Source organism: Tamandua tetradactyla, chromosome 15 (genome assembly GCF_023851605.1).
Source record: "Tamandua tetradactyla isolate mTamTet1 chromosome 15, mTamTet1.pri, whole genome shotgun sequence".
Classification (NCBI taxonomy): Eukaryota; Metazoa; Chordata; class Mammalia; order Pilosa; family Myrmecophagidae; genus Tamandua; species Tamandua tetradactyla.
Window position 1 is genome coordinate 85,975,747 of NC_135341.1, and position 25,768 is coordinate 86,001,514.

General features: G+C 38.4%; 1 protein-coding gene across 1 annotated transcript in view; it reads left to right on the forward strand.

Annotated features, from left to right (window-relative positions):
• Positions 1-25,768, forward strand: part of ATP1B3 (ATPase Na+/K+ transporting subunit beta 3) — a 70,205-nt gene that overhangs the window by 32,614 nt on the left and 11,823 nt on the right. Inside the window, exons 3-5 of the mRNA XM_077130297.1 lie at positions 597-704; positions 9,728-9,912; positions 11,341-11,391. Of these exons, the coding sequence (XP_076986412.1) occupies positions 597-704; positions 9,728-9,912; positions 11,341-11,391 (344 nt within the window). The remainder of the gene's footprint in view (positions 1-596; positions 705-9,727; positions 9,913-11,340; positions 11,392-25,768) is intronic.

Here is a 25,768-nt window from a genome sequence, read left to right on the forward strand (position 1 = left end):
TGTGTCTCACCCTCAGGGAAAACTGATGCAGGTGACTGTTAACTCCTGAGATTGTAGGCCTGTCGGGTCTGGGAAAATCTGGCTGGTGTCTAGAATATCTGAGGAGACCCTCCTCAAAAAAAAATTGTATAGGCCTCTTAATGAAAAAAGTAAGCTGCCTGTATGAATGTTTCCATGCTGTTGTAATTTGAATGGCAAGAATTCTTACACTTCAATTTGATAAAAGTTTTTCTCCAGATAATAATGGCAAATTGGCAAAACTTAAAAATAGTATTTTGTGGAAAAGTGAATATAGAATGTACAAAATAAAACATATCTTTTTTTTTAAAATAAGGTACAGTGTGATTACAATTTACTATAACTGAACAAATTTAGGGGTGGGTTTCTAAATTGGCAGTTCAGATTCTGAGGTTTTTTGAAGATTTGGAATTCTCTTTCATTTTATATGTCAATTGATAATAATGGAAAGTTCTTGATAATCTCAGCATGCCTGTGAACAGTTTTCCATGTGATTTACCAAGATCTGCTCTTTAGGGACAAGAAAATAAGAGAAGATAAATTTCATAATGTCCCCTTTTTTCTTTATCCTTTTATAGGACTTATGGTTTTTCCAAAACCATTTACGGCGTTGGAATATACAATCAGTATGTCTGATTCAGGTTCCTATAAAGCATACATTGAAGACCTTACTAACTTTCTAAGGCGTGAGTATATTTTCTTAGAGAAGGTAAAATATTTTAGTTACTACAGACAGTAGCACTAAATTATGATGGCTTTTAGAAACATCATTCTAAGAGTTTGTTTCACAAATTTTTTTCTGTTGAATACAGACAACTGAAAGCAGTTGCAAGTATATTTTATAATTAGTTGTAAGAATACTCTAATTAATGGAAAGACATAAGGGCATAAACCTAGTGAAGGGTTGATTTGTTTTTTCATTTACCTGTCGTAAGTATCCTCAGTTCATTTACATCATATTTATGACTACCCTAAAAATAAAAGTATTTGATTTTTTGATAGATCTTTTATAGTGTTTTATGTTGGGGATTGAGAGTGGTGCTTATCCTTAAAAAAAAAAAAATAGAAAATTGTTACTCTTTTTTGTGTTATATACCTGGGGTTTGTTTTGAAATTGTATGCTCAGTTGTGCTTCCAGGTACTAAAAGTAGTGTAATAGCTTGTCATTCTATTCTGTTAAAATAAGTACCTTTACATAAAACGTGAAATATCTGTCAGTTGCAAGGTTTTCAGAGTTACTGGTTGGTAATGCTGATAGCCATTCTAGCCCAGTTTTCCCCTCAGGTTTTGCCTGATTTAACTCCATGGTATTAACAGCCGCTTCTCCTCTGCACTCATGCTGTTGCTCCCTGGAACTTGTCACCATCTGTAGCGCTCCATTGCCAGAATCACTGATTGAGGCTTTCCGAACCTATTCTTCCAGTTTGCTTTTCCTCCACTATTCTTCTTCCGCATTGGGATTTCCAGTTAGCTAACCTTTTTTACTTTATCCCAGCCTCCACACTCAGCTTCCCTTCTTATCCAGCTCATTGGGTTCCATAGTTTTTAGTTCCATTTTTGCTTTTGTTAACTCTCTGAAATCCTGTGCCTCTCATATACTCGTGGCGGAACTCTACTCCTGAGTGAAACCAGCTCTTCTTTCTCTGGCTGCCCCGATAACAGCACCAGGTGCTGCAGAAGAGACATTCAGTAGCACTCATCAACACTGTGGGTACTTGATCACCTCCCTCAAGCGGGTCTGCTCTGCTGCTGGGTAATCCTACTGAATTCCTCTGGATAATTCACAGAAAGGATTATTTCAAGCCTGTACTCATCCCTCTTCTCTTTACCTTTTTCTCCCTGCCTAACCTGGTTTCCCGCTTCACAAAGATAATAGAAGTCCTCAGATAGGTGCACCCCCAGCCGGATTCTCTGCCATCTTTGGATGACACTCTCAACCCCTTAGAGCAGTGGGGTGATGGCCAGGCTCTCCCCAGTCCCTGGGGAACTGAAGCAACAGCACTCTTCCTGAGCAGCAGGCGGCCAAGCTCCCCGCGGTTCCCCGGGCATCTGTGAGTCCCGGGGTGACAGCGCTCTTCCTGAACAACAGGGAGGAATGTAAAGGAAGCCCGTCCTCTGCAAACTCCAGGGCAGCTTACTCTTTCCACATGTGTGGGTGGGTCCACTCTCCTGGCCTGAGGTTTCTTGGTTCCAGAGGTCAGTTTCCATCGTTCTGCCTTTGAAGTCATTTTCCTTCAGTCTGTCCGTTTTCCATCCCTTTTGGTCCAGACTGGCAGAGGTTCCTTTTGTACAGATCCCTAAACAAACTTGTTGGTTTCACATGTAGCACACAGGGGTCCTGATGTCAGACAATAAGGCTTTCCACAAATCCTTTCTGGATAGCTGCATCTCCAGGCTTCACCAGCACTGAAATGGCTGACTGGTTCTTCCATGCTCTGTTAAATCCTCATGTGGGGCACTAGCTTCCGGGGTCTCATTTTCCCGAAGCCCAGAGTTTTCTAAACCATCAGTTTCTGGTTTCTTTGTAGCAAAGAGTTCAGTTCTCAGCTTGTCCCTTTTATCTTACATTTTACTGTAAGCTGCAAGGAAAGGCAGGCTGCATTCAAAGCAGTCTAGGCCTCTTCTGTCAAGCTCCTCACAATTCTTCTGGAATCTTCCCCTTACATTTATAAAGCTGTTCCGGCATTTTTGGTATTTGCAAGTCACAGCACCCCACTCACTTCTCAATACTGAAATCTGTTTTGCTTTGCTAAAGCTGCCAGAGTGCAATATAACAGAAATGGGTTGGCTTTTACAATGAGAGTTCTTTAGTTTACAGGTTTACAGTTCTCAGGTCATGAAAACGTCCAAATGAGGGCATCAAGAGGAAGATTCCTTCTCTGAAGAGAGGCTCCTGGCATCAGAAGTTCCTCTGTCAGTTGAGGAGGCAGTGGCTGGTGTCTGCTGTTCCATCACTCCCAGTTTCCATTGCTTTCAGCTTCTGATTCCAGTCGCTCTTTCTCAGCTCCTCTGGGCCTTTCTCTCTGGGGTTTCTGTCCTTAATCTTCTCCTAAAGGGCTCCAGTAAAGAATTTAGACCCATTTTGAATTGTGGGGGGGGGGTGTCACATCTCAGTTGAAACAATCTAATCAAGAAGTCTCACCCACGACAGGTTTGCCCCCACAGGAGTGGATTAAAAGAACATGGCCTTTTCTGTGGTACATGACAGCTTCAGACCAGACAACTTTCATTTCTTAAAGTACCTTTATTCTGCTTTTAGAGTTGATAGTTTAGCTAATGTAGAATTCTAGGTCCTTTGCTTTTGTCTGTTTTCTCCTCTGCAAGTTTTTACAATTTTCTTTATCTCCTTGGGGTTCTGAAATGTCTATGTCTGGAATTCAGTCTCTGAAATATCATTTCACTAAGAGCTTGATGAAATTTGTCGGGATAAAAACAGATCCTTCACGGAAATTGTTGTTACTTTGATAATTTCCTCAACTCAGTATTTTGGGTCTCTTTCAAGAATTACTATTTAGTTGAGTGTTGGGCATACTGTTTTTCTCTCATTTTCCGCTTTTATCTGTATATGTTCTGGGAGATTAACTTTCAAATCTATTACTAATTGTTTTTGTTTTTAGGTTTCAACTGTTATGTTAATTCTCATGACTTCCTTTTTTATGGATAAAAGGTACATTACCTGGTTAAAATATACAGTCTTCTCTCCTTTTCTGTGGATACTGATTAGAATTGAAATTTTATTCTGTTTGAATTATCCCTTTCCTTTAGGGTCTTTTTTTTTCTGTTTATCTTCCTCTTTTTCTTCTTTAGGCTTTCCTCAGATGCATGGTACCCTTTGATTCTCTGTTGCATATATGAACATGGTGGTAAAAGCCTGTAGAGCTGTGTCATATAGGCAGAGGTAGTGGAGTGGCTTTGCCTCGGAGGGGCTGTGCTGAGAGCAGCTGCTCAGCAGTGTCGCCACTCTGGAACTCTCGGTGTCGGAATGAATGTTGTTGCACTCTGTGCTGCCACCTTCTCCTGCACAAGCTTTGGTAGTCTTTCTCTAACAATGTTTCCATTTCTTTAGGAAAACTATTTCCTGTTCCCTTCCTCTCCCCCAGGGGTTAGTGAATGTCACCTGATGGGCATTCTGTGCCTGGGTTAGAGGGGGCTGATTGTTCCGTCTATATACTTTCGCTTAATTTCTGTAGGCCACCCCCACCCATTTTTTTGTTTTTTGTTTTTAATTAAGATATAATTCACATATGTTAAAATTCTTCTTTTGAAGTGTACAGCTCAGTATTGTGTAGCTGTCACCATTATTTCATTCCAGAACATTTTCATCACCCCAAAAAGAAACCCCATACCCATTAGCAGTCACTTTCTTCCCTCTTCCCCCTGCCCCTGCCAACTACAAATCCCCTCTTTCGGTATAGATTTATCTGTTCTGGACATTTCCTAAAAACAAACTCATACGATATGTGGCCTCTTGTACCTGTCTTTCATTTAGCATGTTTTCAAAGTTCATCCATGTTGTAGCATGTTTCAGTGCTTCATTCCTTTTTATGGCTGAATATTTTGTTGTATGGATATGCCACATTTTGTTTATCCATTCATTAGTTGGAAAACACTTAGGCTCTCTCTACTTTTTTAGCTATTGTGAATAATGCTGTTATGAATGTGGACATGTTTTTGCATGGGCATAGGTTTTCATTTCCCTTGGGTTGTACCTATCAGTGGAATTGGAGGTTGATATATCTCTGTGTTTAACTTTTTGGGGAAGCACCAAACTGTTTTCCATAGTAAATGTACTATTTTACAGTCCTACCAGCAATGTATGATGGATCCACTTTCTCCGTAGTTCATAAGCAGAGTCTGTGTTTTTCTTTTTTAAAAAAAAAAAACAACCATCCTAGTGGGTGTGGAACAGTATCTCGTTGCAGTTTCGAATTGTATTTCCCTAATGGCTAATGATGTTGATCATCTTTTCATGTCCTTATTGGACATTTGACTATCTTCTTGGGAGAAATGTTTATTCAAACTCTTGGGCCATTTTTTTAAAATTTATTTATTAATAAAAAAATAAAATAAAACAACATACATAATCAGTAATTCACAATATTATCACTTAGTTGCATATTCATCATTTCTTAGAACATTTGCATTAATTCAGAAAAAGAAATAAAAAGACAATAGAAAAAGAAATAAAAAAAATGGAGGAAAGAAAAAAAAAGATTATACCTACCATACCCCTTACCCCTTGCTTTCATTGATCACTAGCATTTAACTAAATTTATTTTAGCATTTGTTCCCCCTATTATTTATTTTTATTCCATATGTTCTACTCCTTTGTTGACAAGGTAGATAAAAGGAGCATCAGACACAAGATTTTCACAATCGCACAGTCACATTGTGACAGCTGTATCATTATTCAGTCATCCTCAAGAAACATGGCTACTAGAACACAGCTCTGCATTTTCAGGCAGTTCCCTCCAGCCTCTCCATTACATCTTGAATAACAAGATGATATCTACTTGATGCATAAGAATAACCTCCCGGATAACCTCTCCACTCTGTTTGGAATCTCAGCCATTGACACTTTGTCTCATTTCCCTCTTCCCCCTTTTGGTCGAGAAGGTTTTCTCAATCCCTTGATGCTAAGTCTCAGCTCATTCTAGGGTTTTTCTCAATCCCTTTATGCTGAGTCTCAGCTCATTCCAGGATCTCTGTCCCATGTTGCCAGGAAGGTGCACACCCCTGGGAGTCATGTCTCTTGGGCCATTTTTAAATTGGGTCGTTCTTTCAGTTTGCTAGCTGCTGGAATGCCATATTCCAGAAACAGAATGGCTTTTAAGAAGGGGAATTTATTAAGTTGTTAAGTTTTCAGTTGTAGACTGTGAAAATGTCCAAGTTAAAGCAAGTCTATAAAAATGTTCAATCTGAGGTATCCAGGGAAAGATACCTTGGTTCAAGAAGGTCAGTGATGTGCAGGGTTTCTCTCTCAACTGGAAAGGCACATGGTGAACATGGCGATGTCTGCTAGCTTTCTATGCGGGCCTCTTGTCTCATGAAGCTCCCCCAGGGGCACTTTCCTTTCATCTCCAAAGGTCTCTGGCTGCATGGGCTCTCCTGGTTCTCATGGCTCTGAAACTTTTTCCAAAGTGTTTTCTCCTTTAAGAGATTCTAGTAATCTAATCAAGACCCACCTGGAATGAGTGGAGTCACATCACCCTCTAATCAAAGGTTAATAACCACAGTTGGGTGAGGCACACCTCCTTGGAGATAATCTAATCAAATTTAAAAGAAAGGGCTTGGGCGGGCCACGGTGGCTCAGCAGGCAAGAACACTTGCCTGCCATGCCAGAGGACCCGGGTTCGATTCCCGGTGCCTGCCCATGTTTAAAAAAAAAAAAGAAAAAGAAAGGGCTGACTCCACAAGATGCATCAGGATTAAAACATGGCTTTTCTAGGTACATAATCCTTTCAAACTGGCACAGTCATTTTTCTTTTTATTGTGGAATATGATGAGCTGTCCTCTGGTACTCCACCATACCTGGCCTTTTAGTGTCTGAGTCTCTTTGGCAGTCTGTGTGGCAGGTTTACTCCTTCCTTGGCTTCCTCTGCCCTGGTCGTGCTGTCTTCCAGAGAGGGGTTCAGTTCTTTTTTGCTGATGGCCCTTTGCCCATTCTTTATTGTTTTGAATTTAACTTTAATCCTGTTACATTCATTTTAATGTATTTTGGGAGGTAGAAAAGATTTTCTTGTGTTATCTTTTCAAGCCAAGCCAAAATCTACTTAGTGAGCTCCTTTCCTTTCCTTACCTGCTATTCTTTTTCCTTGTGCCATCTGGCTTTCAGCCAGAACACTCCACTGAGAAAGAAGCTCTTCCAGAAGCATTAATGTGCCCCATGTTTCTAAATGCAGACGTTGTCTCAAGTGGCCTCTCAAAGGCAGCTACTAAGTACCCCTTCCTATTGGAAATGCCCTTTCTTGGGATTCTGTGACATTATATTCCTGGTTTTCCTTCTGTCTCTGGTGATGCCTTGCCTGTCTTCTTTTGCTAATTCTTTTCCACATACTTTTTTTTTTTTAATTTATGAAACATATGTACATACAAACACAACATTCTTACCATATTATCATTCCATTCTTGTTATATAATCAGTAATTCACAATATCAGCGCATAGTTGTATATTCATCATTATGATCATTTCTTAGAACATTTGCATTAATTCAGAAAAAGAAAACCAGAAAAAAATTCATACATACCGTACTTCTTACCCCTCCCTTTCATTGATCGCTAGTATTTCAATCCAATAAATTTATTTTAATATTTGTTCCCCCTATTATTTATTTATTTTTAGTACATATGTTTTACTCATCTGTCGATAAGGTAGATAAAAGGAGCATAAGACACAAGATTTTCACAATCACACAGTCACATTGTGAAAGTTATGTCATTATACAATCATCTTCAAGAAACATGGCTACTGGAATACAGCTGTACATTTTCAGGCAGTTCCCTCCAGCCTCTCCCTTGCATCGTAACTATTTAATGTGTAAAAATAATCTCCAGGATAACCTCTTGACTCTGTTTGAAATCTCTCGGTCATTGACACTTTATTTTGTCTCATTTTGCTCTTTCCCCTTTTGGTCGAGAAGGTTTTCTCAATCCCTTGATGCTGAGTTCCAGCTCATTCAAAAATTTCTGTCGCACGTTGCCAAAAAGGTCCACACCCCTGGGAGTCATGTCCCATGTAGAGAGGAGGAGGGCAGTGAGTTTGCTGGCTGGAGAGAGAGGCCACACCTGAGCAACAAAAGAGGTTCTCTGGAGGTGACTCTTAGGCCTAATTTTAAGTAGGCTTAGCCTATCCTTTGCAGGGTTAAGTTTCATATGAACAAACCCCAAGACTGTGGGCTCAGCCTATTGCTTTGATTGTCCCCACTGCTTGTGAAAATATCAAGAATTCTCCACTTGGGAAAGTTGAATTTTCCCCCTTTCTCACCATTCCCCCAAGGGGACTTTGCAAATACTTTTTTATTCACTGTTCAGATCACTCGGGGATTAATTGGGACATCACTCTGGACAAACCTACAAAATCTCATGCCCTATTCAAGGTTCCATGTACTATGGTGTTCAGTTAAGCTGTTCACATAAATTATATTATTTTCCACCTACTTTTAAGTTTCAGCTAAGCCAAGCTGTTCAGTCTCAGTTGGTCCAAATATAGCTTATGATCTGTTGCCAAAAACAAGCAACATGAGCTTCATTCCTGGCATGCCTCCTGCATTGGGTTGCTCAGTGCGTGAGCGCTACCACCTGTCACGGACCTGCACTGGACGCTGGCAGTCATTCTCGATATCTCCTTTCCCTTTAATCTTTGATTCCAGTCCATTATCAAGGCATACTGGTTTTTACCTGCCCTACTGAAGAACTGTCTCATTCTGTGCTCTTAAATGAGTGTATGGTTCCCATGATGAACCTGAATTTTGATGAATATTAGATGAAACCAAAAGTTTTGACAATGAATTTTTTTTCAAGATGAAGAGCCAAACTTTTCTTTTAAAAGCATTTACTTTGAAAGTTTGGTTCCTGCTTTAGTTGAGTTCACTTCAGGCGCTTTTTCCTGATACATATCCCCACATACCAGTGGTCTTTATGGAGGCACTGTAAATCTTGTTTAATGTATTTCCCACTAGACTAAGCTCATTAAGGGCACGGACCACACAGGCTTGTTCACTGCTGTGGCACACATGCCTAACTAACCCTGTGCCAGGTGCAAAGCACACAGCTGCAGACCCACTGCTCAATTCTCTTTCTTTTCTCCTTCCCTTCTTCCCATGCCCAAGTTCTAACTCTTTTACAGCTTTTGGATCTATCTAGTTCCTTTCATCTCTACTAAGAACACCCTTTCTGAGCTACCATCAGTTCTCATCTGGGCTGCTTTACTAATCTCCCAAACTACTTTCCTAGTGTCCTTACTTTTCTGCTTCTGGGTGATCCCCACATTACTGTAAATTAGCTTTCATAACATGAGCAGGCTTATACCCCCCTTGATACTTGTGGTTTAAAATGTTGTAGTGGATTGTCATTGCATTTTGGATAAAACACACCACCACCACCTCCTACCCCGCCCCCAAATCCTTCAACATGGCCTATATGACTCTGTCGTCTGGCTTCTACTTCCTTTACCTTAGTGCTTTCTCCCAGCCCAGTTAAGTCACGCTTAACCTGTAGCCCTCGGCATGGCCCCCTTCATATATGCTGCCATAGTACTGTATATCTTAATATCCTTGCAGTTATGATTTTATATTCCCTTAGTGTCTTCTTTGCCATTAGACTGTAAGCTCCATGAGGGCAGCAGCAATGCTTTCTTATGTCCTCACACTTGTCTTTTGGGCCTAGTACACAAGGCATTCAGAAGGTGAATGCTATAGCCAGGGCTGGAGCCACCCAGTGGTGACAAAAGAAACTGATCTAGGATGTCTGTATACTGGTTGAAATTGTAGTATATTTTAGAGGTGCTAGACAGCTGTTTGGAAGTTAAATTAAGCAGACTTAACATTCTTTCCATAAAGTTGACTGGTCATTAAAGCCTGAAGGAGCACCAAGGATAATATTGCTGTTTTGCCTTTAAAGAATATTATCCAAAGAATGATATATTCTTGGTTGTTTTTGTTGTCTTCTGTTTTGGTTGATCTGTGCACACTTACGTGTTTCCTTTTTTAGCATATGATTTAGAAGAACAGAAGAATCTCACAGTCTGTCCTGATGGAGTACTTTTTGAACAGAAGGGCCCAGATTATCATGCATGTCAGTTTCCTGTTCACTTACTTGAAGAATGCAGTGGTGTGCAAGATCCTGATTTTGGCTATTCCCAAGGAAAACCTTGTATTCTTGTGAAAATGAACAGAGTATGTATGTACTTTACTGCTGTTGCTGATTTAAAAAGTAATCCTGGGCGGTGCGATGCTGGTTTAGTGGCAGAATTCTTGCCTGCTATGCTGGAGACCCGGGTTCGATTCCAGGTGCCTGCCCATGTTAAAAATAAAAAAAAGTAATCCTTTGAAGAAACTGGCAACCTTTGGAGGATCATTTTGGTTGAATCTGCCTTCCTTATTGTTATCTATTTGGGAATAACTTATTTAAAAAGAATAGAAGTGATATTTATTGATCTTTGAAAAAGAGTTAATACTGGAGAAAAAAATGGTTCATAAGTTATTGATGAACCAGGGAGCTAAGTAACTTAAGCTTTTCCTTCTGGCAGTAGTTACATGCATTTAGGCATAGGTTGATGCTTGAAGGGGCAAGGGAGCTGGTCACCCCACCTGATGCATGGTTTTGTTAATGCACAGTGCTGTTCTTTGAGTCTTATGCTGCAAAGTAATTTAAAATTCCAGGTGAATCTTTAGTTTTATAGTGTCTCTCTCTCTCTCTCTCTATTTGTATGTAATAAAACAATAGAAATACAAATAAAATTACATTCTAATGAGCTCACTGTAGCAAAAACATTACCCTTTGGCTATATAATACAGAATGGTTTCCTAAATTGTATAACCATTAGCAAATTAAAAAGCTAATGTTCTATATGTGCAGGTAATAACGAATTAGGTATTTTGCAAAAAAGATGCTTTACTTGTATAACGATGTGGTCCCTGACCCCTTTACCTAGCTTTCCTGTGAATGTTATGCTGCAGGGGTATACTCTGATAGCTATGCTGTTGAGCCTCAAGGCCTTTGAAGAACTAGGTCATTCTTGGTCATTTACTTGGAAGACAAAGCAATTCTATAAACAGGTGTAGAGCAGTTACATAGAAGGGACAATTCATTGATAGTCTTAAATGGGATTCTACCCAGATAGCATTTTGGGGAACTGTTAGACATGATAGATCTCTGTTGGGGATAGAGAGAAGTACATATGTTAGGGATTGTGACCTAAAATATTTTCAACAACAGTTCATTATTATACTGTGCTTCTGAAACTCTTATTTATTTACATTTAATGATTTGTTTGTATAATAAAATTTGAGGGTTTTTGTTTGTTTCTTGTTTTAATGGTACAAAGTGCATTACTGTACTTAGATCAGTTCTTTGGTAACTGATTTGTTTTCTAAATTGCCTAGTACAGTATTGGCATTACCTGTGTTTGTATGCTGTATATATATGCATGTGTGTATGTGTGTATATATATATAAATATATCAGAAATAACCCCCTAAAAAAAAAAAGCCAGATTTAATAGGATTTACATGGGGTTAGTGTTATCTTAATCCCTCCAGCCCTGTTTCTCAACAACTATATTGGTGTGTGATGTTTAAATTAATCAATATTTCTTAACCTTAGATAATTGGATTAAAGCCTGAAGGAGAACCAAGGATAATGTGTGTTGCCAAGGTTAGTAACATTAAAATAAAATGACTTCTGTTAAAGCTTTGGTACTTCTTAAAAATACTTTAAAAGTCTAATGAGTTTAGTCATTTATAAGTCCTCTCTAATGCCATTGAAGAGGGTAAAATTCCACCAAATCTTTCTGAGGTAGTCCTTCTCTCTTTGCTAATGGGAATTCAAAAAAATATGTTTTTTGTGTCTATTTGATTTTGTATGCATTCCCTTAACATTTACATAAAGCATATTGTATCAGTTCTATGTTTTTTGTGTTTTTTTGCATGGGCAGGCACTGGGAATTGAACCCGGGTCTCCAGCATGGCAAGCAAGAACTCTGCCTGCTGAGCCACCATGGCCTGCCCTGTTTCAGTTCTAAGAGTTACTTTTTTTTTTTGGTAGCTTAATACCTCTGAAATTGGGATTGGCCTTATAATTGATGGTATCTCAATATTGTATCGTAAGATTTTTTTTCTTTCTTAATAATACATAAGTTGGTGTGCTAACTTATTCCATCAATGGCATCTGAGGTTCATTGAAATATGGTACATTTTCCTTGAGGTAGAGGCATTATTTTTCTCACCATCTCTATTTTTTCCAGAGTACTGTGCAGTTTTCATCTCATAACTTGTTTTGTTTTTTCTCCATGCTGCAAATGCAACTAAGACAAATATGTAAATGATGGGTAAGAGTTCTGAGGAGAAATTGTTGAGTTATAAACTTAATTTTATCATTGTGCTAAGTATTAACATCCAACTCCAGCTCTATTTCAGAAGTATTTTACTTGAAATGTTATGTTGAAATTCCTTTGAAGTTGGCTGTAAGACATATTATAATTGTTTCTGACCATAATTGGATTTCTTATTTGGGCAGAAACTTCTTGCTCAGTCATTTTTAAACTTGATCATGTATTAGAATCATCTTGAGGGGTTGTTAAAAGGCAAATCACTGGGTCCTATCCCCCCGTTTCTAACTTAATACATAGGAATGGGTGCTTTTCTCAGGAGCTGCTAGGTAATGTTGGGTGAGGTGTTGATGTTGCTGGTCTGAGGCCCACATTGAGAACTTCTTTTAGTATCTTTATGTCTTTATTTCTTCGTTGTTTAGATTAAAGAGCCAGGAGGTGTATGTTTCTCACATGGGTTGGGGTGCATATTGTGACTATATATTGTGGCTATTCACTTTATTGCCTCATACTCCTGTCAGCGCAGCAGGAAATTTGGGGAAAAAGCCAGGATCTTGCTTAAAATTGGATGCTGCATTTAAGCTGAGATTTCCTTGATAAATAAATCCTTTTAAAAATCAGTGAAAGACAGAAGAACTTATGACTACAAGATGCATTTAGAAAAAAAGTATTTTGTAACTTTATGATGCTCTGGACTTGCAAATCTTTCTAGTAAATCTTTCAGAAAATTCCTGATGTTTGGGGCCGCCTTCAGCCTGGTAAAGTGTCACTTCATGGTGGTGCACCTGTGTGCGGGCTCTTGCCTCTGGTTGTGAGGGGCTACGTGGGTACGCTTGGGACGGGTCTCTGCGGCCAGCACGACCAAGAAAGGAGAACACACACACGTCCAAGTCATAGAGGGCGAGAACGCTTCAAACCTTTCCTAAGGTTTCAATTTGGAAAGTTCTTGGCCAGTATAAACGACTCTATGTACTGTATAGAAGCAACTCTTTCAGGTTTTAAATGGGTTTTTCCTTGTTAAGTATCTATATAGGTAACCTTTGCTTTCAAATAGTTTTGAGAAATGTCTGTGAAAAATATGGTTCTCTTGGTTAAGATTTCAGCTTTCTGACCCTTTTGCCTTGAAGAGTTAGGTGTAAAGTACGTAAAATAATTAATATAGGTAAGGGTTGTTTATTTGGTTGTGAAATTTTTCTTTTTTTAAATTTTAGTAAATAAAATTTGAAGAAATGTTTGTAAAATTTGTATTTTTTTTTATTAATTAACGGAAAAAAAGAAATTAACCCAACATTTAGAAATCATACCATTCTACATATGCAGTCAGTAATTCTTAACATCATCACATAGATGCATGATCATCATTTCTTAGTACATTTGCATCGGTTTAGAAGAAGTAGCAACACAACAGAAAAAGATATAGAATGTTAATATAGAGAAAAGAAATAAAAGTAATAATAATAGTAAAAAAAAAAACAAAAACCTATAGCTCAGATGCAGCTTCATTCAGTGTTTTAACATGATTACTTTACAATTAGGTATTATTGTGCTGTCCATTTTTGAGTTTTTGTATCTAGTCCTGTTGCACAGTCTATATCCCTTCAGCTCCAATTACCCATTATCTTACCCTGTTTCTAACTCCTGCTGGACTCTGTTACCAATGACATATTCCAAGTTTATTCTCGAATGTCCGTTCACATCAGTGGGACCATACAGTATTTGTCCTTTAGATTTTGGTAAAATTTGAATTTTATGCCTTATTTACATTCAAAGGAGTATGTAAGTATGGCCCTGTAGAACAGATGGAAGCATTTATTGCATATAATCATCATAACTGCTGTTCCCCATTAGCTTTGTCTGCATCAGGTGTTCTTTTGTTTAAATTTCTTAGTTGACTTATTTATCTTTTATGTAATAGATGTGTCTTGTATTTCATGTTGCATTCTCAACAGTTTACTCTGCTTTAATTGCCTTTTTTCGAGTTACAGAACGAAAATACAGAAACACTAGTCACAGAACATGCTCTTAGAGGTGGCCTTTTAGTTCATATTAAGTTAAGGGATGAGTCTGTGAAAGATGTAATATTCGTATTTCTATGTCATTAGTTTTATCATTTTTGCCAAGTTTTATTTACAAAGATGAATCATGTTCATTTTAGAAAATTAGAAAAATACAGTAAAAAAATTTTAAATCTTTTATAGGTGATGATCACAGAAGCAGAATACATTAATTTTCAAACTTCATTTTCACTGGAGTTTTGTGACAGATAGTGGACTCTTGGAGTTACTTGTTCTTAAATCTCCAATATGATGCCATTCGTCTACTTACAAAATTTGTATGCTTCATCCAAAAGCATCCCATTATTGTTCACATATTCGTTTCAGTATTTCACAGTTTGGGAATGTTTATTTTCACAGAAGGTCTAAAATATAATTTTAAGAAAAAGCCTGTCAACTTAATGATTTAGGCAAAAACTAAGATAACAGCTTAAGAGTTTGTCATATCTGAGTGATCTTGAGAACTTGACCTTAACTTTGGGCCTTAGGTCAGCTCTCTATAAATGAGGTAAATATAAGTCAAATGTGGTATCTGGCAGGAAATACAGAACTGTTCAATAAATTTCAACTCTTCCTACATTGGGAATGAGACTGGATTGGGTTTTTCCTTTTGAAGGTAGTTTGTTTCTGTAAATACAGTTAAAGGCTTCTTTCTGTCTTAAACAGTGTAGAAAGTAGGAGAAAATTAAAAGTTATCTCCAATTCCATTATCCAAAGAAAACTGTTTTTAACTTTGGGGAATATCTCCATGTGTTTCTTTTTCTAAAAATATGTTTATTGAGATATCTTCAAAAATGAAATCATATAGTATTGGTCTTTTTGTGCCTGGCTTATTTCACTCAAAATGGTATCTTCAAGGTTCGTCTGTGTTGCATGTTGTAGCATGTATCAGAACTGCATTCCTTCTTTTTTTTTTATTGCGATATCTTCATACACCATGCAGTCCATCCAAAATATGCAGTCAGTGGCTCACAGCATCATAACATGTAGCTGTGTGTTCATCACCAAGATCATTTTTAGAACATCTGAATCACTATAGAAAAAGAAACAAAAAGAAAAACCTATATATCCCATACCGTTTACCCCTCGTTCTCATTTGATCACAAGTATTGCAGTCTGTGCAATTTTTTTTTTTACCCTTTATCTCCCCATATTACTTTATTTTGTCCTTATCTTTTTACTTATTTGTCCATACCCTGGGTAAAGGGTGCATCAGCCACAAGCTTTTCACAATCACACGGTCACATTGTAAAAGCTAGATAGTTAATACAATTGTCCTCAAGAATCAAGGCTATTGGAACACAGTTCAAATTTCAAATCCTTTCCTCCAACCACTCCAATGCACCATAAACTGAAAGGGGATATCTATAATGAAGAAGAAGAACCTCCAGGGTAACTTCTTGACTCTGTTTAAAATCTCTCAGCCACTGAAACTTTATTTTGTCTCGTTTCTCTCTTCCCCCTTTTGGTCAAGAAGGCTTTCTCAGTCTCATGATGCTGGGTCCCAGCTCTTCCCTGGGAGTCATGTCCAATGGAGCGGGGAGGTCAGTGAACTCTGCTCCTGAGTTGGCTTAGAGAGAGAGGCCACATCTGAGCAAAAACAGATTCTCTAGGGATGACACTTAGGCATAATTATAAGTAGGCTTAGCTTCTCCTTTGCAGGAATAAGTTTCAAGTCCCAAGATTGAGGTCTCAGCCTGTTGAATTGGTTATCCCCACTGCTTTTCAGAATATCAGGAATTCCCCAGATGGGAAAGTTTAATATTTCCTCCTTTCTCCCCAGGCCCCAAGTGGACTTTGCAAATATTTTTTATTCTCTACCCAAATATTTCTGGGCTGTATTGGGGCATTGCACAAACTATACAAAGCAATAAGATCTCATGCCTATTCAAGATTCCATGTAATTATGGTGTTCAAATAAACTGACCATACAAGTTAAATCAGATAAAGTGCTACCAGAGAAATAAATTTTGCACTAACTAAACATTCCTTCCTTTGGTACCACACAGAAATTGAGGCTTAAAAATAGAGACCATATCATCCTTTACTCTATATTCTGATTTACTTTAGCCCTGTCCAGATCAGCTTCATTCATATCTCTAGTTGAAGTATGATCACTTTTTCAATTTCTTTAGCAATTGCTGTGGTAATGCTGACTTTGATAGCTTCAGAACTATAACTCTGAGTCTCAGGTGTCATTTAAAAACCTGAAGTTTCTGGGAATGACCAGGTTATATACAAATTGTTCAGCAACTCAGAGTTTAGAAATAACAGTTACAATTCTGGAATAGGTGTGACTGCTGTAAGAGCTTAAAATTTAGGAACCTTTACGAAGGGCCCCAACCTGATAACCTGTGCTGTATCTTCGGTTCTCCAATTTTGTATGTTATAGTTAGTCCATGTGAATGAGGCATGATAATACTTGTCTTTTTGTTTCTGACATTTCATTCAGCATACTGTCCTCAAGGTTCATTTTCCCGTTTGCATGCCTCACAACTTCATTCCTTTTTGCAGCTGCTCAGTAGTTTGTTGTATGTACACGCCACAGTTCCCCCTTCCATTCTTCATTCAACGTACGTATAGGCCACTTCCAATCATTGCAGATCCTGAATACTGCGGTCATAAATACCAGTGTGCAAATGTCCGTTCATGTCCTCACTTTCAGTTCCTCGTTTTTTTATATACCTAATATCGGGGTTGCAGGCTCGTATGGCAATCCCACCTGTAGCCTCCTGTGGAATCAACACACTGCCCTCCAAAGGGGCCACACCACTCTTTCCCTACCACAATGAACATTATTATCTTTCTCCACATTTTCACCATCACTTATATCTTTCTGTTCATTTTTAATCTGTTTTGTCCGCACAGCGTATAATCCAACCTAAGTGAAAAATCAATGGTTCCTGGTATAATCACATAACTGTGCCTTTGCCACCACAATCTATATGAAGCGGTTACCATTTTTTGGCAAAGAATCCCATACCCCTCCCATATATCCCCCACTTACTGGCATTTAGTTTTGATATATTGCGTTTCTTATATTCAGTGGAAGCATATTACAATGTTACAGTTAACTATAGACCCTAGTTTGCATCAATTGTATTTTTTCCTGTAAACCATCCCATTTTCAACGCCTTGCAGTATTGACATTAGTTTGTTCTCCCTCACGCAAAAACGTTCTTATATTTGTACATTTAATCACCATCAGTGTCCACTCTAACATTTCTAAGTTATACCCTATCAGTCTTTATCCTCTGTCTTCCTTCTGGTGTCACACATGCCTGCAGTCTTTCTCCCTCAACCATATTCACACTCAGCTTCATTCAATACTTATATTATTGTGCTACCATCAGGTAGTGTTGTGCTATCCATTTCTGAATTTTTATGATCAGTCCTGTTGCACAATCTGTATTCCTTCAATACAAATGCCCAACTTCTACCCTGTTTCTATCTCCTGGTAGCCTGTGTTCTTAACTTCAGCTCTCAAAGTTCACTCACTAATGTTAGTTCATATTAGTGAGACCGTAAAGTATTTGTCCTTTTGTTTCTGCTAATTTCACTAAACAAATTGTCTTCAAGGTTTAGCCACATTGTTACATGCTTCATGACTTTATTCTGTCTTACAGCTGCGTAATATTCCATCATATGTACATACCACAGCTTGTTTAGCCACTTGTCTGTTGATGGACATTTGGCTGTATCCATCTTTTTCCAATCATGAATAATGCTGTGATAAGCATCATTATACAATTGTCCTTTAATGTCCTTGTCTTCAGTTCTTTTGAATAGATGCCTAGTAATGGGGTTGCTGGGTCATCTGGCAGTTCAATACTTAGCTGCCTGAGGAACTGCCAAACTGCCTTCCAAGGCAGTTTTCTACATTACCATGAACAGTGGTGTGATAAGTGTGCCTCCATATCCTCTCCAGCACTTGTTGTTTCCTGTTTTTTCTTTTTATAATGGCCATTTGTTCTAGTTTGCTAGCTGCTGGAATGTAATATACCAGAAACAGAATGACTTTTAAAAGGAGAAATTTAATAAGTTGCTAGTTTACAGTTCTGAGACTGAGATAATGTCTCAATTAAAGCAAGTCTATAGAAATGTCCAATCAAAGGCATCCAGAGAAAGATACCTTGGCTCAAGAAGGCCAGTGAAGTTCAGGATTTCCCTCTCAAGTGAGAAGGCACATGGTGAACACAGGGCTTCGCTCTCAGCTGGTAGAGCACATGGCGAACGGGTCGTCATCTGCTAGCTTTCTCTCCTGGCTTCTTGTTTCATGAAGCTCCTTGGGAGGCATTTTTTCTTTCTTCATCTCCAAAGGTCACTGGCTGGTAGACTGTTTCTCATGGCTGTGTCATTCTCTGCTCTCTCAGAAATCTATCTCCTAAATGTTTCCTCTTGTATAGGATTCCAGTAAATTAATCAAGACCCACCCAAATGGGTGGAGACACACCTCCACCTAATCCAGTTTAACTACCACTCTTGATTAAATCATATATCCAGGGAAATGGTCAAATTACAGTTTTAAGCATGCAATACTGAGTAGGGATTAGAAGAAATGGCTGCCTTTACTAAATGGGATTAGGATTAAAACATGGCTTTTCTAGGGTACATGCATCATTTCAAACCAGCACACCGTTCTAGTGGGTGTGAGGTGATGTCTCATTGTGGTTTTGATTTGCACTTCCCTAATAGCCAGGGAAGTTGAGCATCTTTTCATGTGCCTTTTAGCCATTTGTAGTTCCTCTTCTAAAAAATATCTATTCATGCCTTTTGCTCATTTTTTAATTAGGTTGTTTGTCTTTTTGTTGTAGAGTTGTACATTTTGGATATTCTTTATATATTCTGGATATTAAACACTTATTTGATATATGATTTCCAACTATTGTCTCCCATTGTTAGGCTGCCTTTTTACTTTCCTGACAAAGTTCCTTGATGCACAAAAGTGTATTTAATTTTAAGGAGATCTCCGTAAGATAATTCTCTATATTTTCTTCTAGAAGTTTTACGGTCTTAGCTCTAATGTTTAGGTCTTTGATCAGTTTTTAGTAAAGTTTTGTATAGGGTGTGAGATATGGGTCTTCTTTTATCCTTTTGCATATGGATATCCAGTACTCCAAACACTATTTTTGAAGAGGCTGCTCTGTCTCAGTTGGATTGGCCTGACCATTTTATCAAAGATAAATTGTCCATAGATGACAGAGTTTATTTCTAAACACTCAGTTTGATTCCATTGGTCAGTATATCTGTCCCACTTCATAATATGCTTTAAAGTCAGGTAGTGTGAGACCTCCCACTTCATTTTTCCTTTTCAAGATATTTTTAGCTATTTGGGCTACCTTGTCTTTCCAAATAAATTTGGTTATTGGTTTTTCTGTTTCTGTAAAATAGATTCTTGAGATTTTCATTGATATTGCATTGACTCTATAAATCCATTTGGGTAGAACTGTCATCTTAACTATATTTACTCTTCCAATCCATGAACATGGTATACCATTCCATTTATTTAGGTCTTCCATGATTTCTTTTAGCAATTTCTTGTAGCTTTCTTTGTATTAGTCTTTCATGTCCTTATTTAAATTTATTCCTAAATATTTGATCACACCTCAGATTGCTCATTACTAATGCGTAGGAACACTTGAGTTGGGGTGTTGATCTTGTATCCTGCCACTTTGATGTATTCATTTATTAGTTCTAGGAGCTTGACTGTAGATTTTTGGGGCTTTTTGACATATAATATCCTGTCATCTGCAAACAGTGAAAGTTTTACTACTTGCTTTCCAGTTTGGATGCCTTTTACTTATTTTTTCTTGTCTAATTGCTCTGGCTAGAACTTACAGCACAGTGTTGGAAACAGTAGTGACAGTGTACATCCTTATCTTGTTCCTGATCTTAGAGGGAAAGCTTTCAGGCATTCCCCATCGACGATGATGTTAGCTGTGGGTGACGGATTCCTTTATCATGTTGAGGAAGTTCCCTTCTGTTCCTGTCCTTTGAAGTGATTTCATTAATAAAGGACGTTGAATTTTGTCAAATGCCTTTTCTGTATCAATTGAGATGATCATGTGATTTCTCTGCTTTGATTTATTGATGTGGAGTATTACATTAATTGATTTTCCTGTGTTGAATGAGCCTTGCTTACCTGGAAATAAATCCCACTTCATCATGGTGTATAAATCTTTTAATGTGCTGCTGGATTGGCTTTGTAAGTATTTTGTTGAGGGTTGAGATTGATCTGTAATTTTCTTTTCTTGTAGTGTCTTTGTCTGACTTTGTTATTAGGGTATTGTTGGCTCCATAGAATGAGTTGTATACCTCTCCCTGCTCTTCCGTTGTTGTGAAGACTGTGAGTAGGATTGGTACTAATGCGTTTTTTTGTTTGTTTGTTTGTTTTAATTTTTTTCTTTTTTTAACTTTCTTATTAATTAAAAAAATAAAACATTAAGATATCATTCCATTCTACATATATAATCAGTAATTCTTAATATCATCACATAGTTGCATATTCATCATTTCTTAGAACATTTGCATCGATTTAGAAAAAGAAATAAAAAGAAAACAGAAAAAGAAATAAAACAGTAACAGAGAAAAAAAGATTATACATATGATACCCCTTACCCTTCACTTTCATTTACCACTAGCATTTCAAACTAAATTTATTTTAACATTTGTTCCCCCTATTATTTATTTTTATTCCATATGTTCTACTCTTCTGTTGATATAGTAGCTAAAAGGAGCATCAGACACAAGGTTTTCACATTCACAGAGTCTCATTGTGAAAGCTGTATCTTTGTTCAATCATCATCAAGAAACATGGCTACTGGAACACAGCTCTACGTTTTCAGGCAGTTCCCTCCAGCCTCTCCGTTACATCTTGAACAACAAGGTGATATTTACTTAATGCATAAGAATAACCTCCAGGATAACCTCTCGACTCTGTTTGGAATCTCTTAGCCATCGACACTTAGTCTCATTTCACTCTTCCCCCTTTGGTCGAGAAGGTTCTCTCAATCCCTTGATGTTAATTCTCAGCTCATTCTAGGGTTTTTCTCAGTCCCTTGATGCTGAGTCTCAGCTCATTCCAGGATCTCTGTCCCACATTGCCAAGAAGGTCCACACCCCTGGGAGTCATGTCCCACGCAGAGAGGGGGAGGGGTGGTGAGACTGCTCATCATGTTGGCTGGAGAGAGAGGCCACATCTGAGCAACAAAAGAGGCTCTCTTGGGGGTGACTCTCAGGCCTAAATTTTAAGTAGACTTGACCTATCCTTTGTGGAGTTAAGTTTCATATGAACAAACCCCAAGACTGGGGGCTCAGCCTATAGCTTTGGTTGTCCACACTGCTTGTGAGAATATCAAGAATTTAACTTGGGGAAGTTGAATTTCTCCCCACTCTCACCATTCCCCGAAGGGGGCTTGCAAATACTTTTCCAGTCACTGATCAAATCACTCTGGGATTCATCGGGGCATCACTCTGGACAAACCAACAAACTCATTGTCCTACCTGAGATTCCAAGTACTTATGACATTCAATCAAACTATCTACATGAGTTATATTAGGAAATGCTCTAATCAAAATCTAAATTTTGTAACAAATAAACATTTTTTGCTTTAGTCTCACACATAAGGTGACATTTTAAAGTATTAATTATCATCTATTTTCAGGACCCTGCAATAATGACATTCCTTTGTTCTTCCTCATGCAAAAACATTTTTAAAATTTGTACATTGTATATTTCACTATTATTATACACTCTAGGCATTCCTAGATTATACCATCTCGATCTTTACCATCTATCTTTCTTTCTGATTTCATTTATGTCCCCATCCCTCCTCCCTCTATCATTCTCACATGCAGCTTCATTCAGTGTTTTAACATAATTACATTACAGTTAGGTAGTATTGTGCTGTCCATTTCTGAGTTTTTATATTTTATAGTCCTGTTGCACAATCTGTATCCCTTCAGCTCCAGTTACCCAATATCTCACCCTATTTCTGTCTCCTGATGGTCTCTGTTACCAAGGAAATATTCCAAGTTTATTCACTAATGTCAGTTCATATCAGTGAGACCATACAGTACTTGTCCTTTTGTTTCTGGCTAATCACACTCAGCATAATGTCCTTAAGGTCCATTCATGTTGTTACATACTTCATAACTTTATTCTGTCCTACAGCTACATAATATTCCATCTTATGTAAATGTCACTGTTTAGTCAACTGTCTGTTGATGGACACTTTGGCTGTTTCCATCTCTTGGTAATTGTTAATAATGCTGCTATAAACACTGGTGTGTAAATGTCCATTTGTGTCCTTGGCCTCGTGTCCTTTGAGTAGAGACAGCATATAGATGGGTCCTGTTTTTTAATCCATTCTGCCAGACTGTGTCTTTTGATTGGAGAGTTTAATCCATTAACATTCAGTGTTATTACTGCATGGGTAGTACTTTCTTCTACTATTTTGCCTTCTGGGTTTTATGTCATATCTAATTTTCCTTCTTTTTACCTTTACTCATAGTCTTCCTTTCTACACTCTTCTCCACACCTCTCTCTTCTGTCTTCGTATCTGTCTCTAGTGTTCCCTTTAGTATTTCTTGCAGAGCTGGTCTCTTGGTCACAAATTCTCTCAGTGATTTTTTGTCTGAAAATGTTTTAATTTCTCCCTTATTTTTGAAGGACAATTTTGCTGGATATAGAATTCTTGGTTGGCAGTTTTTCTCTTTTAATAATTAAAATATATCATCCCACTGTCTTCTAGCCTCCATGGTTTCTGCTGAGAAATCTACACATAGTCTTTTTGGGTTTCCCTTGTATGTGATGGATTGTTTTTCTCTTGCTGCTTTCAAGATCCTCTCTTTCTCTTTGACCTCTGACATTCTAACTAGTAAGTGTCTTGGAGAACGCCTATTTGGGTCTAATCTCTTTGGGGTGTGCTGCACTTCTTGGATCTGTAATTTTAGGTCTTTCATAAGAGTTGGGAAATTTTCAGTGAAAATTTCTTCCATTAGTTTTTCTCCTCCTTTTCCCTTCTCTTCTCCTTCTGGGACACCCACAACACATATATTCGTGCGGTTCATATTGTCCTTGAGTTCCCTGATACCCTGTTCAAATTTTTCCATTCTTTTCCCTATAGTTTCTGTTTCTTGTCGAATTTCAGATGTTCCGTCCTCCAGTTTTGAAATCCTATGTTCTGTCTCTCGAAATCTACCATTGTAGGTTTCCATTGTTTTTTTTTCATCTCTTCTACTGTGTCTTTCATTCCCATAAGTTCTGTGATTTGTTTTTTCAGACTTTCAGTTTCTTTTTTTTTCATTCTTTCCTTGCCTTCTTTATATCCTCCCTCAGTTCATTGATTTGGTTTTTGATGAGGTTTTCCATGTCTGTTTGTACATTCTGAATTAATTGTTTCAGCTCCTGTATGTCATTTGAATTGTTGGTTTGTTCCTTTGACTGGGCCATATCTTCAATTTTCCTAGTGTGATTTGTTATTTTTTGCTGGTGTCTAGGCATTTGATTACCTTAATTAGTTTATTCTGGAGATTGCTTTCCCTTCTTTTATCTAGGGTTTTCTTGCTGGATGAATTTGTTGTCTATCTGTTCTTTGACATTCCGTTCAGCTTTATCTGGACCTTTAGCTTAACTTTTGTTTAACAGAGGAGAATTTTTCAGTTCTTGTTTTCTTGTTTCTTGCCCTGCTTGTGTGGTGCCTTCCCCACACACACACACTTAGGAGGGTCTACATAGGTATTATAGACCCCAGCCAGATTTTCCCAGACCAAACTGGCCTCCTATCAGGAGGAAAGAGTCACCTGAGTCGGTGTTCCCTGAGGGTGAGACCCAGCAGGTTGAAAGACTTTCCTGTGAAATCTCTGGACTCTGTTTTTCTTATCCTGCCCTGTGTGTGGCACTTGTCTGCCTGCAGGTCCTACCAGCATAAGATGATGCGGTACCTCTAACTTTGGCAGACTCTCCCTGCTGGGGGCGTGGTGGAGACAGAGGAGAGGTTGTAGGCTGGTTTTAATGGCTTCAAATTACCAAGCCCTGGTGTCTGAATTCCTTGATGGAGGGATTCCACCTGGGTGGGGCTTCACCCTTCCCCTGGGGAAGGCACAGGCTCCAGACAAGCCCCCAAAAGAGCTCACTTCTGCCTATGCCTGGGGCAGTTGCAGCCTGAAAAGTCCTGCTGCTGTATCCAGAGGCACTCAAGCCTTTGTAGATACACAGACACCAAAACCTCTGTTTCCTCCTTTTTTTTTCCCCCTTTTTCTGTGAGTCCTGCCCCCTTGGCGCCGGGGCAAAAATGAGCAACCTCCGCTTTGATCAGGTTCACCTAACCTGAGGGCCTATTTTTAGTAGTCAGAATTTGTTAATTCCACAATTGGCGTTTGATTGTGCCCAGTCCTGCTGCTGGTAAAGTCTTTTCCTTTCCCCTCTGGGAAGCGGCCTGTGGGGGAGGGGCGCTGGCCGCCCCAGCTTTGGGATCTCACGGTTCTGTATTAATTGTTAGTTAATACAGTGGGGGTTGCTCACAGCCAGTCCAGCTGGTCCAGACTGGGGTACGCTGTGTGTCTCGTCACTGACGTGGCCCAGGAGCTGTTCTGTACTGTTTCTGGTTATTTAGTAGTTGTTCTGGAGGACGAACTAAAATGCACACGTTGTTAAGCTGCCATCTTGACCCGGAAGTCTCGAGATAGCTCACTAATTCGTTTTTGAATGCTTGGTAGAATGCACATGTGAAGCCATCTGGTCCTGGACTTTTCCTTTTGGGGAGCTTCTTGATGACTGATTCGATCTCTTTACTTGTGTGATTGGTTTGTTGATTTCTTCTCAGAGTCACTGCTCCTAGTTCATGCTTTTCTAGCAAGTTGTCCATTTCATCTACATTGTATAGTTTATAATATCTAGTTGCTCATAGTATCCTCTTATTACCTCCTTTTCTAGGGGTCAGTGATTATGTTTCCTCTCCCATTTCTGATTTTATTTACTTGCATCCTGTTTATTTTTGGTCAACTTAGCTAAGGGTGCATCAATTTTATTGATTTCCTCAAACTTCTGGTTTTGTTGATTTTCTCTGTTGTTTCCAATATTCAATTTAATTTATTCTCTAATATTTGTTATTTCTTTTTCTTTTTCTTTTTTTTTTTTGCATGGACAGGCACTGGGAATCAATCCAGGTCTCCGGCATGGCAGGCGAGAACTTTACCTGCTGAGCCACCGTGGCATGCCCTTTTTCTTTCCTTTTGTATGCTTAGGGGGTTAGTTTGCTATTCTTTCTCTAGTTCTTCTAGGTGAACAGTTAATTCCTCAATTTTTGCTCTTTTATCATATAGGCATTTACGGCAACAGATTTCCCTCTTGGCACACCACCTTTGCTTGCTGCATCCTATTAAGTTTTGATATGTTGTGTTTTCATTTTCTTTTGCTTGGAAATATTTACTAATTTCTCTTGTAACTTCTTCCATGAGCCACTGGTTGTTTCAGAATGTGTTGTTTAACCTTCATATATTGTGAATTTACCGGCACTCTGCTTAATATTGATTTCCAACTTCATACATTATGATCCAAGAAAGTGTTTTGTATAATTTCATTCTTTTAAAATTTATTGACTCTTGTCTTGTGAGCTAGCCATCATATGGTCTGTCCTTGAGAATGATA